The sequence below is a fragment of the Aythya marila genome (genome assembly GCF_965140915.1).
Source record: "Aythya marila genome assembly, chromosome: 1".
Classification (NCBI taxonomy): domain Eukaryota; kingdom Metazoa; phylum Chordata; class Aves; order Anseriformes; family Anatidae; genus Aythya; species Aythya marila.
Genome location: NC_139042.1, coordinates 144,945,188 through 144,962,403, shown reverse-complemented (window position 1 = coordinate 144,962,403; position 17,216 = coordinate 144,945,188). Strand labels below are relative to the sequence as shown.

The following is a 17,216-nucleotide window of genomic DNA, read 5'->3' as shown; positions in this document are numbered from 1 at the left end:
TTTCCTAAGCACCTGTTTATCAAGGAAAGTATTTGTATGAAAAATTCAAATTTTAGATGTACTTGCTGAAATGATTCACATGAAAACCATTCTGATTCAAGTTAAAAAAATAAATAGAATAGGTGTGGTTTTGTGTCCCCACACACACCTTTTTTTTTTTTTTTTCCTTTCCTTTCCTTTTTCCTCCCTCCTCAGGGTGGGGAGTGTTTGAAACCAACAGTAAGTAAAAAGGCTGGGGAACATAACCACCCAGGTTATCCCAGAGTTAATGCACCTGATTGTGCCATGAATTGTTTTGTTCCCTCTACTAGGGAAAAAAAAATGGGTGTGGTGATCTCTCTTTCCAGTTTTTGATATGGTCTAGCACAATTATTATTCAAGCAAACATGCAGGCAGTTAGAAAGAAAATAACCATGCATATTTTTAATCCTACCACAGGCAACATACTTACTCAATTTACTCAAGGTGATTGTACCCTACAGCTACTAATGTTTCCATGTTGTTTTTATAATCTCAAGGATGTCTTGCTTTGTCCACAACTTCGTATTGCTGCAACAATTCAATTTATGATTTTCTCTTCCCCCAGAATATTACCATAAGCTTTTGTAATATTTTCTTCTACTAGTAAGAGAATAATTTCCTAAGTAAAGCTAGTTGAAAAATATGAATAGTGTGGTATTACAAGAAAATTTGCAGGATAAATGATGATTTACTACAGTCTTCCTTCACTCTATTTTCTTCAATTATACTTTTAAGGAGCCCAGAAGGGGAGATGACCCTGGAACATGCAGTGAGCATATTGAAGAGTGAAAATACACAGTCAATACCTAGGATTCTTGCTGCAGTGACTTTCATACAGCATGAGTGTTTCCAGAAAGCAGAAGCCAGAAGAAAAGTAGGTGATTTTTTTATACACGCTTCCATCAGGTAGAACAAATAATTGTTCTATGTGGTACTGTTTACCAGCATGAAAAAATGCATTCCAGGAAACCGTGTAGGATACTGGTGTTGAATATTTTCCCTAAAATATGCTGATGCCTTTTGCTGCAGATGAGTTAGGTCTGTAGAGTAGCACTGGTCTATCCTAGCTGAAGTTTAGGTTTTAGCATTTTGTGATAGGAAACATGGAAATGTAGAGTAAGAAAGGACATCAAGAATTCACCCGAACTATTTGTAATTGCAGATGTTTCTGACCTTTTTCAAAACAAAACAATAATAATAATAATAATAATAATAATAATAATAATAATAATAATAATAATAATAATAAAAAACACAAGCTCCCTCAGACAATCAAGGAACTTTACTACTCAGTTAATCTTAAAGTGTAATTACATCTTCCTTTTGCAAACTGTTCATTAGTTTCTATTTTGTCTTGATGGATATGGAAAAAAATGTCTATTTTTCAGTCCCTTTTATAATGATTTTTCATGTGTGTTGAGGCTGCTAAGTGTATACTCGCTCAAGCCTACTCTTTTGCAGGCTAAATGAACATAATTCTTTCAGCTTTTATAAGTTGTAGAGCCTGAACTTTTTATCAATATAATTGCTCTCATCTCTCATTTGACTGGCATGCTTACACTGTTGTTGCAGAAATATCCCAGAAATTGAAAGTCTGGGAGTACCCTGCAAAATTATCCAAGCTTCAGGGTTTGCTAGAACCACACTAATGTGTTAAAACAGGATGTGGATGAAGCAAACTGATAGGGGCTTGCTAGGACTGTACAAATACATTTGTATATTGTATAGATTGATCAAACAGGTCAAACTCTTAAACGTTTCTGAAAAGACATATTAAAAATATCCTCTTCTTCATTTTTCTTTAAATTTCACTGTTAAACAGAATCATGGTTCATTTGACTGATAGTTCTGTACATTCATGTGTACAGCAGTTATTTATTTTACTTTAACCATTTAAAAATATCTTACACTTTCTTTATTTCATGATTTGCTCAGTCTGAACTGAAATGAAGTCATTTCAGTCTGAACTCTGTATATGCAGTCCAGTTCAGTGACAACCAGACATCACTCAGTCCTTTAGTAGTTTCAATGTACTTCACAGTAGGTCAAACTCTGTTTTGGAAAGAATACCTGTATAATTAGCAGCTTTAACTTTAGTTTGAGGACAGAGCTTCAGAATTGAATGTGTGAAGGTGGTTTATTATTCAAAGCTGTCTCAGGCAGCTTCCCTGAAAACCAGGCAGAGGAGTAAAAGTGTTCAAACTGAACCAGTCAGCCTGAAGCCTTCTTCTGTTCTCCTGTCTATACCACATATCCTAGCTGAGCCTCTCTATTTGGTGCCCATCAGACCTTTCTTTGTTTGCATTGTCTTATTTGCCATTTTTAGCTTTTCAGTGTGCATTCCTTTTCTCTGTCTCCTAATGCTTTGTTCCACATTACACAATGGTTTGTAAGTCTAGTGGCTTTTCTTTTTTCTTCTGAACATGTGGTCTTACAGTATTTTGGTGGATTTTGTCTACCAATGAAAATTTAGACAGAACAATCAATAGCTTTTGTAAAGCTCCTCTGCACTTGGGGTCCAGCTGACTACACTTGTTTTACAAGAGCTACAACTCACTTAAAATTACTGACAGAAAGTCAGCATAAATGTTTGAATTAAAAACAAAGAAACAAATAAAAGAACCGTAAGGTATTGGTGTCAAACAGGCTTATCTACTGTAATAAAATGTGCCTTTACCTTCAGAGTGTTCTAATCTCTGCTTACCTTCAGATATAGATTTCTGTATTTCCTTCTGTTAGAATCTAGGTGTTTTTGAATGAATGCAGGGTAGATCAGGTCAACAGTGCAACAGCAGCAAGAAACTGCTTTTTGTACAGTGGAATCAGAGGAAAGGCAGACATGCAGTGTAGTTTGCTGGGGTTCTAAGGGCAAAAGACTTTGTTGCAGTTCATTTCTTCTGGTTTTCAACATCTATTGGTCATATCAAATTCTTTTTATCATTAGGCTCTGGAGTGCTCAAAACAGTTATATCAGATTTCTAAGTCTTTCATATGCTGTCACTTCTACACAAGGATGAGTTTGTCCTCAAAGCCATATGGCATTTTTAGATGCTGGAGGAAACCATCCTCAATTGTACATGAATGTTAAGATATTTTTATTGTAATCTCACTCTTCAATGAGCCAAGGCTTGAGTATACTGCGTCACAGCTCATATTGCATTCATCATTTGTCACAAAGCATAGAACTTGGAAACTATTTGTTTCCATATAGCTGTTATAAAATAACAGCCTCTTAATTCTTCATTCATTTGGGGCCAGAATTTCATTTTTTCAAAATTAGACACTGAAGAGTAGTCTTTGTTAAATGTGGGTGATTCAATAGTTGACTGGCTTACAATGTTTAACAGTTTATATTTTGAAGTTCTCTATTTTTTTCTCAGTATGCCACAGATAAGTACCAAGTAAACTGTATTCTTATTTAACACATAGTCAGCACATGCACAGAAGTTAACAGGGAAAAGTATTATCTTTCCCACCAGCATGGCTGCCAAGTAAAAAATACAATCTGACACATCAGGAACATGTAACATCCAGAAATCTCAAAGCAGTTAATGAATGTTCCAGAGATGAATCTTAAATATACATCTCAGCAATGTAGAAGCTAAAATAAAGAGCAATCAAATGTCTTGTCAACGAGTACAAATCTGTGGCAGAGCTGGAAGACAGCTTGTTTCATTCTCTTGCATTAATTACTAAAACATGATGCCTCCTTTAGGTGTGGACTTGAACTGTGACTCATATGAAAGCCCAGAAGTTAACAGTCATGTCCAAATGATTAATGATCTGTGCTTCAAGTGTTTCAAACAAGCGAATGAAAAAGGCCCTACAACAATAAAGTTTTGGCAAGGGGAAGAGGGAGTGGATTTTGTCATTTTCAGCATCTAACTATTCTCTGCTGCATTTTCTCCTCCTCACAGGTTTTCTCACTTGGTGGTATCCCCAGACTTTTACAGCTTCTTGACGTTCAGAATGAGGACATTCAGCGTGCAGCATGCGGTGCTTTGAGAAACTTGGTGTTTGAGGACAATGACAACAAACTGGAAGTGTCAGAGCAGAAAGGGATCCCAGTCTTGCTCCGTTTACTTCAATACACCAAGGATGTGGAAACTAAAAAGCAAATAACAGGTAGTCTTCTGTGCCTTCAGGCATGAAGTGCATTAAGTAGTGCACAGGCTTTCCATGTGAGGTACCTGATTGTTTACCTAGGCCAGTGCTTAGTGACTAAATAAAAAAGCATTGTTACCTATTTTAAACTCTTCTCTTAGGGTGAAATTCCAAGGTCCTCAGACCCAATATCAGTCTGTGTGTAAGACAGCAGGAAGAGAGTAGGAACTGCAACTTTCCCTCTTAAAGCTTCTTTAGAGATGACATAGGTCTATATGTTTACAGGAACCTTAAAGGTCTTGAAATTCCAGAAAAGAAAGTAAAGCTCCAAATAGCAAATCTTCCAAACCATATTGATGAATGCTGCTCTGAGCAGTCCCAGAGGTGCAATTATTGTCCACTACTTCCACTGCAGCTCAGCCCTCACTGTGCTGCTGCAAGTTCTTTGTTGGAGACTGTGCTGGGTCTGTCCCCCAGAACTGTCAGGTGCCAGGTATAGAATACAGGTGCTCCCCACAAACCCTACAGCCACACATTTCTACTTTGAGATCGCTCACTGATAGCAATTTACACCCCAGAGCCAGTCTTCTCAGATGGGTAAAAAGCAGAAAACCCTGCCACAGAAACATTGCATCCTTTCTGTGTGCAAGGGAGAGAATTCCTGGAGAACATCCTTTTTTTTTTTTTTTTTTTTTTTGTAAAGATGATATGACACAATCAGTGGAGTGACCTGCTTTCTTGACTCAGTTTTTGCGGGGGTTAGGATCTCATCCTTTTTGTTCTACTTTCTCGACAAACTTTTAAAAATGAGTGTGGCCCATTGTGATCTTGGAGGAAGAGCCCTTTGGACCAAAACCTCCATATTACATGTTTTCTCATACATCAGTGTAGTGGAAGGAATGCTGGGAGTAAAAGGCCACCATTTCTCACAAGAAACCTGTGATTACTGCACCATTGGCTTTGAGGCAATCAGTTAAGAAATGCCCACCACTTTGTCCCTGCAATCCTGTAGTGTATCTCTAGGAAGTCAGTTGCTGGTGACCCACATTCATTTGAGTTGGCATGCAAAGGAAGAACAGGTTTATATTTTACAAATGGAAGAAAACATGAATAAATGAATGGAGATTTATTTCAAGTGTTCTTTAAAGACACCAGCAACAGAAGCTATTAAAATAGCAGTGCTTACAAAGATACAGAAGGTGTCAAGCAGCCCTGCCTTGAAGCAAAGGCATGTTGAAACCTTCTGTAGTTCTGCATTCTTTTAAGTATTTAAAATACTGTGCTCCCTGAGCTGGAGAACAAAGCTTTGTATTGTTGGTTCTTTTGGCTCAGTTCTACCACTCTGCAACATTAAAATGTCTTGAAGTTTTTTGCATTCATCAGATGTAGAACTGGATCTGCATTAATTTAATGATCATTAAATAACTTATTGCATAGCATGTTGTCTTTTGGTGCATTTACACACCAGTGAGGCAAGCAGTGAAAATGGTGGCACAGTGGCCAGAAAACTTTGGTCATTTTTTTCTAGCAATTCCATCATTTCTGATACGAGATTTGACTGTTTATGCAGGAGGACATGTACAGATACAGGTACTGTGAGTATTGTCTTCCCCTTCAGTAGTGTGAAAACCAATGAAGGGTCACCTTTTTTCTGGAATTACTGCTGTCACTGAACATTTATTTATGAAGTATACAATACACTAATGTAATATCTAAGCAATATTGAGCAGGTTGTTGTAGTTAGCATAATAGCAAATAGCAAAATATTCTGATGTTATTTCATGCCTATCAGATGCAGGTGATTGCTTTAAAAATTAAGGAAAAGAGGGTATTGCACTATTTCAAGAGCAAATGTGCGGTCAGGAGGAAGAACACTGGGTCCCTTGGTGAAAATGTCACTACAGCAGATTTTCTGCCATCATTTCAGGGATTCTTCTTGCTCACTAGCAAGTTGTGAGGAGCCCATGGGACTTGTTGATTGATTTTCTCTGAGAATATTAACTTTGCTTCCAACCACATTTCTTTCCCAGCCTTCACAAGGCAGGCAAGGAGCAGGCTGCAGGCAGAAAGTAGGCAATCACTGTTAGCGTGTGCTTACTGAGGTTGGTACTTCCAGATGCTCTTGGCATGTACAATGATAGCTAGGAAACACTGGAATTTCTGTCCTGTAAGGGCTGCATCATAAGGCTTTTTCAAGTGCTGTGCAAAGCTCTTTCTACCAAAATGTTTTTAACCCCACAGAGCATGTTTCCCTGAATGATTAGTGTCTCAAGTTTCAAGGACCAAAACCTTGGTACCTTTCATTGCCTTTGGCTTCCTTCATTGCCTAGAGGAATATCATAGCTATGCATGCAATTGCAGTGGAGTGTTGTAACATACTTCCAGGAAAAGGTTAATGCAGAATCAGGAATTCCACCTCTTCAGCATGAGAAGGGTGCCTATCTTTCCACATCATACTTGTTAGCTGCCTGTAAATTAGAGACTTCCAAATATATGATGTGATAGCTAGCTGCATGTGTTGCCCCATAAGAGATCAGCAGCTGGTAATAACACACTGCACTCCCGTGAGAGTCTCCTGTCCCAGAACTGAAAGCATGTGACACTCATCAATAAAGATGCCTAAGCTCAAGAGAGGAAAGCTTTTTGTTTCTGCTGCTGTGTAGGAAGCCTTGTACCAAAGCATTCCACCTGACAAAAATGCATGATGATAAAGACGTTTTTGGAGAGAAGATGTTTGTGTTCTTAAACACTTCGTCATTACCTCTCAGAAATATGATCCTAATACTTGTGCATGTGAGAAAAGTAAATCTGACCCTTAGAAGCTTATCTTTAAGGTCAGTGGCTAATTAGCAGCAGCACAGTTAGTACCGATGAACCGTACCTAATCTTGAGCCATATCGTATGTTGTATATCTCACAGAGTATTTTGAAGGTCTGTGTTTTCTTCCTGTCTCTCCCTTTTCTTTCCCACTGTGAAGAGAGGAGCAAAGAAGCCCACAGGAATAACAGGAAAGTAGGGGAAAGCTCTCTCAATATCAAAAATGTGACCCCCTTGTGTTGACTCCACCACAAATAAGAACCTGCAGCTGCTCTTCCCTTTGTGTATACTCCAGTTTGAACACCAGAAATGCAATTGCAAGCCAGCACTTCAGCTGAGGAGAACAGCCTGAGCATAGTCATGCAGTGAGGCTTGTATCGTCCTGTGAAAAGACTGAAAGCAATGAAATGTAAGGAGGTAAATGCTGACTGTAGCAAGTTCTGTGTCCTGCCACACAGTCTGTGCCTTCCAGAAGAATGCACAAAAAGCATGAAACCAGTGTCCCCACCAAAGTGGCTGTGTGCTTATGACAGTGGTCTGAAAACTGCCATGGACCTGTTTACCTAATGCCTACATGCAGAAAATAGCTGCTAGCTTTCTCTGTGCAATGTCTGTGCTTACAGGGTTAATGAGACTAAAGTGAAGGAGTCATAGGCTTTGTCCTTTATTTGACATACAAACTTCTTGTATGTCTTTTAGGAAAGGAATGAGGATACTCCTGAACAATAGGAGAGGACGTCACTTTGAAACAATGCAGGAGCTAAGACAGGAATGATGTTTTGTAGGGTTTAGTGAGCACACTGAGAAACAAAAAGGAAAATGGTTGCTGCATGAAAAAAAAAAAAAAAAAGGTTTTGAAGGTAAGCCAGATGATCTTCTAGAGAGAATCTAACCTCTTGATCTTGTTATCATGCAGCGTAAATCAAAGAAATGAAAGAAAATTATTTCTGCAGGGGAGATTACTGCACAAACAGAACTGTCATAGTAAGAAATACAAATTTTAAGGAGACCCCACCCATTTTCCCAAACAACCATCGAAGGGGAAAATATGTCACTATGAATACATTATATATATGAATACATTATATATAGCTGCAAGGAAAGGGCCCACTCTTAAAGACATTTTCTTTATTTATCAAGACTAAATTGATTCAATTTATCAAGACTAAATTGAACAAATCCATTCAAATACAGAATGCCACCGAGAGAATTCTTCTCACCCCAATGAGACAGTGCCTGTGGGTATAGGTAGGATTTATGTCAAAAAATGTACAACATGAACAGCATTCAAATCCTGTTCTGATGATTCTGACCTCTCTTCTAGGTGTCTGTAATTCAAAATGCACTTGTGCCTTTTAATATGATATTCTGTCCTTATGCCCATGCATTTATGCAGTTCTGTCTTAACATGCTTCCATTACCAATGCCCTTTGGACTGCTTGTCTGACTTCCTGTAAGCCTTACTTATCCCTCAGGAAAGTACATTCTTCCTTTTATCCCCTAATACAGAGGTTCAAGAGCTGATCCAAGAAGAAGGAATGGGCTGCTTCTGGCTGGCTTTTGTTTTGATTTTATTATTGCTCACAATAGCTGTAATTAAATTCAAAGTGTAAGGAGATACAAAAGAAACATTTTTTTTGTTGTTGTGAACTGATGAAAGGAACGTTCACTAATATCCTGCCAGTGTTTGGAGGAGGAGGTCTATGAAACTTAGAGCAGCAAGTGGGGGAAACAATGAATGCCTTTGTAGTGAAAATACTTGTCTAGGGAAGACTTCTTTAAAGAGATTTTTCATCTGTTGATATAGAACAGAAGCAGAGCTAACCAATTTACAATATCATACTTGAGATTTGTTTCAGTGTTTGCACAACGTGAGTAGACAAGGTATGTAGTGTTACTTAACCACTGGTTGACTGTCACTGTTCAGACAGTTGTCACTAAATAAACTGTTAACACTTTTCCCTCTTACGAGGAATTTTGCCTTCAAGTGTTAGAGAAACTTGGTGATGGGCATCTCCCATCTTCCAGCAGGTTTCCAAAGACACTTACTGTGCCTCCCGTCTACCCCTCTTTGCAAGTTTATTCTCTGGTGTGTTGTTGGTACTTGGAAGTGCAACTAGTCCTGCCAGGCATCAAGATGGGCCGATTTCCTCCCTGGAAATGTGTAAATGATCACAGGTGTTGGGTGTTAGCTCTGTTTTATGTGTGTTACTTGGTGACTGAGAAGATGATAGCTACGAATTGGCAATGGGCATGCAGAGCCATGGAAAACTGCACTTCGTTGTCAGGCGTTGGAAGGACTATATGGATAACTGACTTTAATTACACAGATAAGTGCACCCTTTGTTTTGGCGCCATTTCCACATCCTCAGATCAAAGTCCTGTCACACAGGTTCACTCTTAGAGTTGCAGTACACTGCCATGAAGGTATAAACACTTTTCCCTGTGTCAAAAAACTACCTGCATCCTCAGAAAGGTGAGTTTTATGTTAGGAAGTGTTTTCTTTGTGAAACTGACGCAGCTGGAGGAGGTAGTCAAAATTACAGTAAATAATGCAATAGTGAACATTCAGAGCTACTTATTTCTTTCTTCAGTGTTAAGGTACAACTTTTGCTGTGCTCTCCAGTCATGTACATATGCCTAAAAGCTCTGTCATTTACCTGCTCAATGAGAGGACACAGAAAATCAAATTTGTTGTACATTCACTATTTTTTGACTCCTTTTTCCGTAATCCTAGAAAGAATACATGAACCAATAGGCACCAATTTCAGATGTTAACAATGTTCAATCAAAGTTCAGCTTTTTTTTTTTTTTCAGACAGAGAAATTCCACACTGTAGTTCAGATTCTTTTGTTTATCGCTTTAGTGATTGTTTGACATAATATGGCTAATTGCTCTAGTTTAAGATAAAGGAAGAGTATGTTCATGTAGTCCATGTATGGCTGAATGCCAAAGTGCTTATCTCATGAGAGAAAATAAGAAAAAAGCCTCTCAACTCTCACTGGCGACTCTAAAGACTGAGCAGTGTGCAATCACACATGGTAGGGTGTTGTGTGGTATTGTGTCATGGTGGCTGGTGAGCTCTTATCACCCTCTTCTGTTCCTCTTGAGGATGTCAAGAGCCAGACAGGCTCCTTCACTGATTAACTTAAAGGAGTTTGAGATTACGTCTTGCAAACTTTGGGAGAGTCTTCTGCCACTCTGATTTTACTTTGTATATTGCAGGTTTATTGTGGAATTTGTCCTCCAATGACCAGCTGAAGCATCTGTTGGTTAAAGAAGCCCTTCAGACCTTGACGGAAGCTGTTCTCATCCCTTGTTCTGGCTGGCCAGATCGAGATTACCCAAAGTCAAGTGTTCTGTCTGACCCTGATATCTTCTACAATGCCACAGGATGCCTGAGGTGAGCACTCAGTCTACAAGTACCCAAAATAATAGTGCTAAAACAGACCTGCACACTTTCTTTCGTGCTTTGAACTGTGATGGCACCAAGAGAAGGGTTTGCATACAGCTCATATTTTGAAATGCCTCATGTACTTTGTGTCAGACCAGAAGAATTACTGCTTGCTACAGTAAAAACAGCTTTCTTTGTGAGGTTCTTCTATATTGATCTGATGGGTACTCTGCAGGCTATTTATACCCATAACAGAAGATAGTAATCAGAGCCCTAGCTGCCGTGCATAGCTGCATTGAAGTCAGAGAGGTCTTTCCTGAATAACAGTTGTTGATATGATGTATGAAATCAGCTCCTGGCTGATGATGATAGTAATAATAAAAAAGCTTTTTAAAAAAGTTGTAGGAATGGTACTACAAATTAGCATTTGAGAAAAGCTAACAGTAACTTAAAAGAAACTTTAAGCCTCTGGGAACCATTTAAAGTTATTTTAGGACTTTAATGAACTGGTCTCCAAATTTTTTTGATTACACACCCATATCAGTAAAAAAACTTCTGAGCACACTACCCAGTATACTTATTTATATATAAATTATATACACATACTACTGTGCTAATATATTATGTACATTATAAAATGTACTCAATGATAGAAAGTAAATAACTAAAAGATAAAGATGGAATTAATGCTATTTTTTAATATTATTTTAATTATTAATGGTCTAAAAATATTTTAATTCTGCACCCCACTTTAGAAGCCGTTGCCCTGGTGGATGACTTTTAAAGCCTCTTCTGGTGACTTTTAAAGCCTCAAGAGAAATTTGCTGTCTTCTGTTTTATTCAAGCAGTGGTTAACAGCATTTACAGTGGATTACTAACTGTGGACAGCCAGGAGCATTAGTATTTCCTATTAAAAAACACAAAGAGGGAAGGCAGCTTTCTCTTACAGTTTTTCCGTATTATACTTTGGTGTTGAATAACCCTATAGCTTCCATTTGGGCTACTGTGAGACTAATATACTTGAAGGATTAATTGTGTTGTCATAGGACCATCAGTGGGACAACTGAAGTGCTTGTGTACCTGGAATTTTCTTTCCAGAGACTGAGCATGTCATTTTCATCTACAGCAACATTAGATATTATTGGGACAACAATGATTATGCCATTTATGCTGGGTAAATTCTGCTCACCTCTTTAACCTGCTGCAGTGCCTGCTGAGTCTTACCTGCTTTACCAGGAATGGGAGCAGTCCTTTGGGTAGTAAGCAGAACATGCTCAGCAGCAGCCAAATCACTCTTTTTTATATGTGGCATATAAACCACACCTAACAGTTATATTCAGTACCATCTTCAAAGATCCTTTGGCTAAGTACACAGTAAGAGTTAATCCCTAGCCATAATTGTTTCTTATCTAAATAGAGGACTTGGAAAGGGGACATGGAACAAAGAAGTACAGAGGAGTGTTCGGTTTTCAACTACTGCCAAAGACACTTACTTCAGTGTATCACAACCTGTGGTTATGCTCATTGGAAAATGGCTAAATTAGGATATAGTCATTTTTGAATAAAAATAAGTCATGTTTAGTTTTGTGCACGAGTTTAACTAGTTCAAGGCCAGGCTGCCTGAGGTTGATGAATAGTTTTACAGGTGTGCATCTACTGCTGCAATCAGGTAACAGCGTCATGAACACCATAACAGCTAGTACAGAGAAACAGTACAAAAGGCCTCAGCAGACCCACCCCTAAATGACTGCAGTATAAAACTCACATCTTTAAAACAGGATACGCCTTTTAAAATAACAATCTATTAAACTGTGGCCCTTTGTCTTTTTTTGTGAGTTCAAAGTGATTGTATGTTATGTAAATACAAATGTGGGTATCAGAGACACATGCCTTTTGATTACATGAAAGGCCATAGTTTGAAAAAAGTAATGTGTAATGATATGAGAGTCAAGGCATGGCCTAAGTTTTAAACTTTTCTTAGAAAAGTAAAAGGAATTAAGTTTGGAATTTAGAGGTTGGGAAGCTGCCCAGTTTTGCCTTAACACATACATGTATCTGTCTGTTTTGCTAAGATGTCCTACAACAGAGTAGGTCTAGCTGTATTACATGACTTTGTACTGTGTAAACAGTCCTTTGTCTGAGTCATGGGTGGTTTCAAAGGACAAAAGGGTTGTTAGCTATACAAAACACTCAACAATAAAGCATCTTCTTCTGCAGTAACCCCTGACAGCCCACCAACTACTAATTAACTTCAGCTTTAAGTAATAATTAACTTTTATTTATTCCCATAGCTCAAAAGCAAATTCAGAGAAACATTAACTAGCCATAACAAAATCTTTCTGACTAGTGATGTTGTCTCTGAAGTAAAGCAGATCGTCTTTTTTCATAGAAATTAATCTGAGCTGCATATGTACAGAGAACAGTCTGGCTGTCAGATGTGCCGCTCGTGATGGTGCTACTTCCTCCTGCATTTGGATTCAGGAACCATCTCTTCTCAGCAGGCCAGTGTATGGGGACACAAAGTTATTCATAGTTTTAGCATGGTATTACTCTTTCAGAGCTTATTGAAGCAACTTGATATGACTTGGTTTGTGACAAACAAGGAATAACAGTAGCTGGGTTGTTTAAAATCAAATAAAAGTGGATTCTGAATGTACCTTAACTCTATACAGAAAGTGAATGGGGCTAATTCAAAGCTGCAGTTGGTTCTGTAGCCTTAATTGAAAAGTCTCTCAAACTGACCTTTTCCCAAAGATACATTGCCTATTTAAAAAATATGATGTCCATATGCTTGTCCTTGTCATTTTTAAATGCTTGAACACTGAAAATGATAACTGAGAGGAGAACAAGGTCTTGAAAATTTGCAGTTAAAGTTGATCTGTGGGATTGGCAACATACTTCCTATCACAGAATAGTTTTTGACGAGGTTTATCATTTCTGCACAGACCAAAAATACAATATTTTTAGCACAAATCAGTATGCTTCTATTTAATGGAAATTAACAAACCTCCCAAAGTATCACCAACTATATTCCTAATTTATGTGCTGCTTAAAAAAATCTCTGTACAAAGAAGCTCTGAAAAGTAAAAACAGCAAACCACAAAAAAAAAAAAAAAAAAAAAATCTGTGCATTGAGGGAATGATGCTAGTAATAAAGATGTTTTAAGCATAGATATGTGCCAGAATATAAATCTGTAATTAGTCTTCTTTTTTGTAATACTAACATGTTTGTTGTGCATGTTGATAAGGTCTATAGCCTGCAGCTTCTATTACAGGATAAAAATAGTACTTTGAAGTACAATATATTATGCATTGTACAGTGCTTAGGTATAGAAGGATGCCAAAAATTCTTTTAAAAAATTTGCATATAACCATTGACTGACAGAGACAGCCACAGTCCAAATCCAACACTGTCATCTAACATGGTTGTAGGCACTGTGCCACACAATTAACAGCTAGTAAAATAAAGCTCTCTTTAACATAGTGTCAAGAGGAAAAGTGAATCCCCATCTAGCAGATGATATTGCAGATACTACTGCTGGAATGAGTGAACAACCAGAACATTCCCTGTTCTGCTAACCAGTGACTGCAAGAAATATTGTTGAATTCTGAACACCAGCTGCCTGGGTCTATGTATGCACTCACTGATAAGGTAGTCCAATGTTGGAAGGATTTGTTAATCCCATTCTCTAAGATCTTCTATTTGTCCCAAAGTTTTGCTTCTTACAGTTTTAAGGAAACTGCAGGGCACAAAACTTTAAAGACCAGAATGTAGCAGTGTACACCACACAATTCTACATTAGCAATTAGAATAAATAACGGTATTGTTCAGTTCTGAAATGTGATTAGAAAAACACTGTGCCCTGAGCAGGCAGAGTAAAACAAGTCAAAAGACTTCACTGTTTGCCTGACAACAAGCCAAATAAGTAAAATTGGCATATTAAACTATGGAGGGGAGTAGTGTGAACTTTTTGCAGACAAGACAACTCTTGTTGGATTTTAAAGTAAAAGCCACTCTTTCTTGGCCTGAAAATAGTATGCATAACAGTTCTGTCTCCAGTTTCAATAGAACTGTATTGGCTATGTATTCTGGAGATACTTAGCCTCCTCCTCCATACTCTTCCTCCAAGTCTGAAAAAATAAGATGCAGAATATGTGGGTTTGTATATTATTTATACGTAATTGAATTTCTGGCATGACTTTTCCTGTGAATTAAAACGAAAGCTTAGCAGAAGGCTGTCTATTATACTTTGAATGCTGATGATGATCTTGTTACACTTTTACCTTGAAATACCTGTTCCCAAAGTTTGGGAATGTAAGATGTCTCTGTTACTCAGGGACAGAACGTGATTGTTCTGAAGCAGCTAAAGGGAGCATTGTCCTGGGTGTTGCCTTGGAGGGTTGATCTTTCCAAAAGTTATGTTCACTGATCACAATTATTCATGCAAATATTTTTTAAGAGCTAACAACCACAACTACAGTTTGTTTTGCATCACTGCTTTTCACCTGTTGTCTGTCCCAGCGTTATTTTATATTACACAGGGACTCTTTAAAGACGGTGGAAAGCTGTTGTCTGAGGAAGTAGTATCATTGCACTTCAGACAAGGAGGCTGCATAACAATCCAGTTCCATTTTATCTGGAGATAAGTAAGGCAAAAGCTCTTAATGTTGGTTGAGAAGTGTAATGGCAGATCAAGTTTGTAATGGGAGCTTCTAGCCAAGGTTGTAAAACAAATGACTAATGATAACAAGTCTTTGAACCTAGGCTTTTTGCATAGCATAGCCATTCCTTTAGGTTTATTTCCATCTGTTCTTATCTTCTCTTGTCTAGTCTTTGGTCTGTCTGCTCCCCCCATTCCTGAAAGGAATTTTGTTATTTCCAGCCAGCAGCTTGCAGCCTAGCATTACTGTGTAGATCCCTGGATTCCTTTCCCTTCTCATTGCATTTTTGAATTGCATAAGGCATGAAGTGAATACAATTTCCTGAACTATTTCAGGAAATTGTTGTCACATAATTGAGTTAAATTCAAATTACCAGTTTTGGCAGGATGAGTCCCAGGAGCAAAAGCCTTCTTCTTATCAGTAGTATGGATCATTCACAGCAGTGCAAAAACCTTTTCCAACATTGTCTGCCAGAATGTTACTCAGTGCTGGCTTAAAGGAAGTATCCCTTTCATTTGGTTAAATTTGCAGTGCAACTGAACATATATTATCATTCTGCTTCTATCGAAATCATGCTTGATTTTACTGTGTTACAATTCTTTGTACTTACCTCACTTGGATCATAAAATATTCCCTGACATGGAATTAGCTGATCCTCCATAAATGCCACTGGAATAAGGGTGAATGCCTACTTCAGACACAGATATATTTCTACCATATGCATGTGCAGGAGAAAATAGAAGCAGCAAATTCAGTGTGAGATGAATGAGGCATGTAGGTAGTGACATGTATCCACTTTAGCATGCAGTATTGTTTGGGCATGTCACCAGGATTAGCATATGTAAGCATGCCAGAAGTCAGAGATTTTTAATGGCTAGATGATATCAAAGCTTAAGTTCCAAGGCTCTCAAAGGAAAGAGCCCCTGCAAGCAGCAATCTGTCTAATGCTGCATCTCCCCAACCGTTCAGTACTGATGCAGGGCAGAAGTATCAGGAATTGTGTAGCAGAAGAGATTTTCTACAAAACTGTTGATCTTGACTCCAGCTGATTCTTTTTTCCACAGATGTATTTGTTTTAGTATACTTCTGATGAAATGCAAGTAAAACAAGCTTGCATAACAGGCTTGAAGATTTGTAGGTATCCCTGGAGTCTCACATTGAGGTTGCCAGGAGCTGCAATTCTGGGCCAGTCCAACCATGGCAATTGCCCCAGTGATGCACATTTCAAGACCTCCGGGAGCTCCACTACAAGAGAGTCCAACTCATAAACTCAGAGGGAGGTGCTACAGTTGTCAGGAGACAAAAATCTTGGGAAGGCAGTATGAAGTCAGTTTTGCAATTTGCTAAGCCATTGTTTCAAAATGATTTTTTTTTTAAAATTAGCAATTGATTCTTATGTGAGGCTTCTCAGAAACATTTTTTTTCCTAGTCTAATAACATTTTCTTCCTGGTATTTCCCAGCATTTCATTAGAAAAAAAAAAGCTTCAGTTGTCAACCCATTGCCTTGAGAACTAAATCTGACCCTATTCAGAGTAAAATGGTTCCAACTGTAGTTGGACAAGTGGGAGAGTAAGAGGTCTTCCCTTCCCAGTCTACGTTGTGGTAATAAGGAGAGAAAGGGAGATGGAGAATGGAGTGGCCATATATGCATGCACACACATGGATACACGTAGTGTTGCCTCTGGATAAACAGTTGAGGATCAATTACTTAAGGAAACAGTTCAGGAATGCATTTCCTTTGCAGAGCAGGACAGTGCCTCAGCTTCATACCCTTCTCTGCTTCCTGATCTATGAAGCCATGTGCCACACCACAGTCACACTAGAAACAAGGCTGAGTGATGGCTCTTCCTTTTAGAGCCATTCAGCGTGATCACAGCTGTGTAAACTTCAGTGATTTTTAGAATAACGTACTGTGACAAGATGAAGTGCTATATCAGCAGAAGTGTCTTTGGTGTGGGAAATTCCACGCTTATCTTTTAATGGTATTTTTAGTCTGTGTACCTCAGAAACTATTTATGCTATGCACTAGAAGGGCTGTAGCATGTACATTTCTGTCAGCATAACCATAAACTCACTAAAGCATGACATGTCTCAAATGTGACATCTCTAGGTAAAATTAAATTCCAAAGTGATGCCATATACAGGAACCTGAATGTTAATTCTGTGATATGTAATTCCATGAGAACATGAACGAATTTATAAATAGGGACATTATTA

General features: G+C 38.2%; 1 protein-coding gene across 1 annotated transcript in view; it reads left to right on the top strand.

The window, feature by feature from the left end:
* Window positions 1-17,216, top strand: part of PKP2 (plakophilin 2) — a 46,655-nt gene that overhangs the window by 15,239 nt on the left and 14,200 nt on the right. Inside the window, exons 4-6 of the mRNA XM_082772863.1 lie at window positions 757-895; window positions 3,939-4,146; window positions 10,168-10,345. Of these exons, the coding sequence (XP_082628989.1) occupies window positions 757-895; window positions 3,939-4,146; window positions 10,168-10,345 (525 nt within the window). The remainder of the gene's footprint in view (window positions 1-756; window positions 896-3,938; window positions 4,147-10,167; window positions 10,346-17,216) is intronic.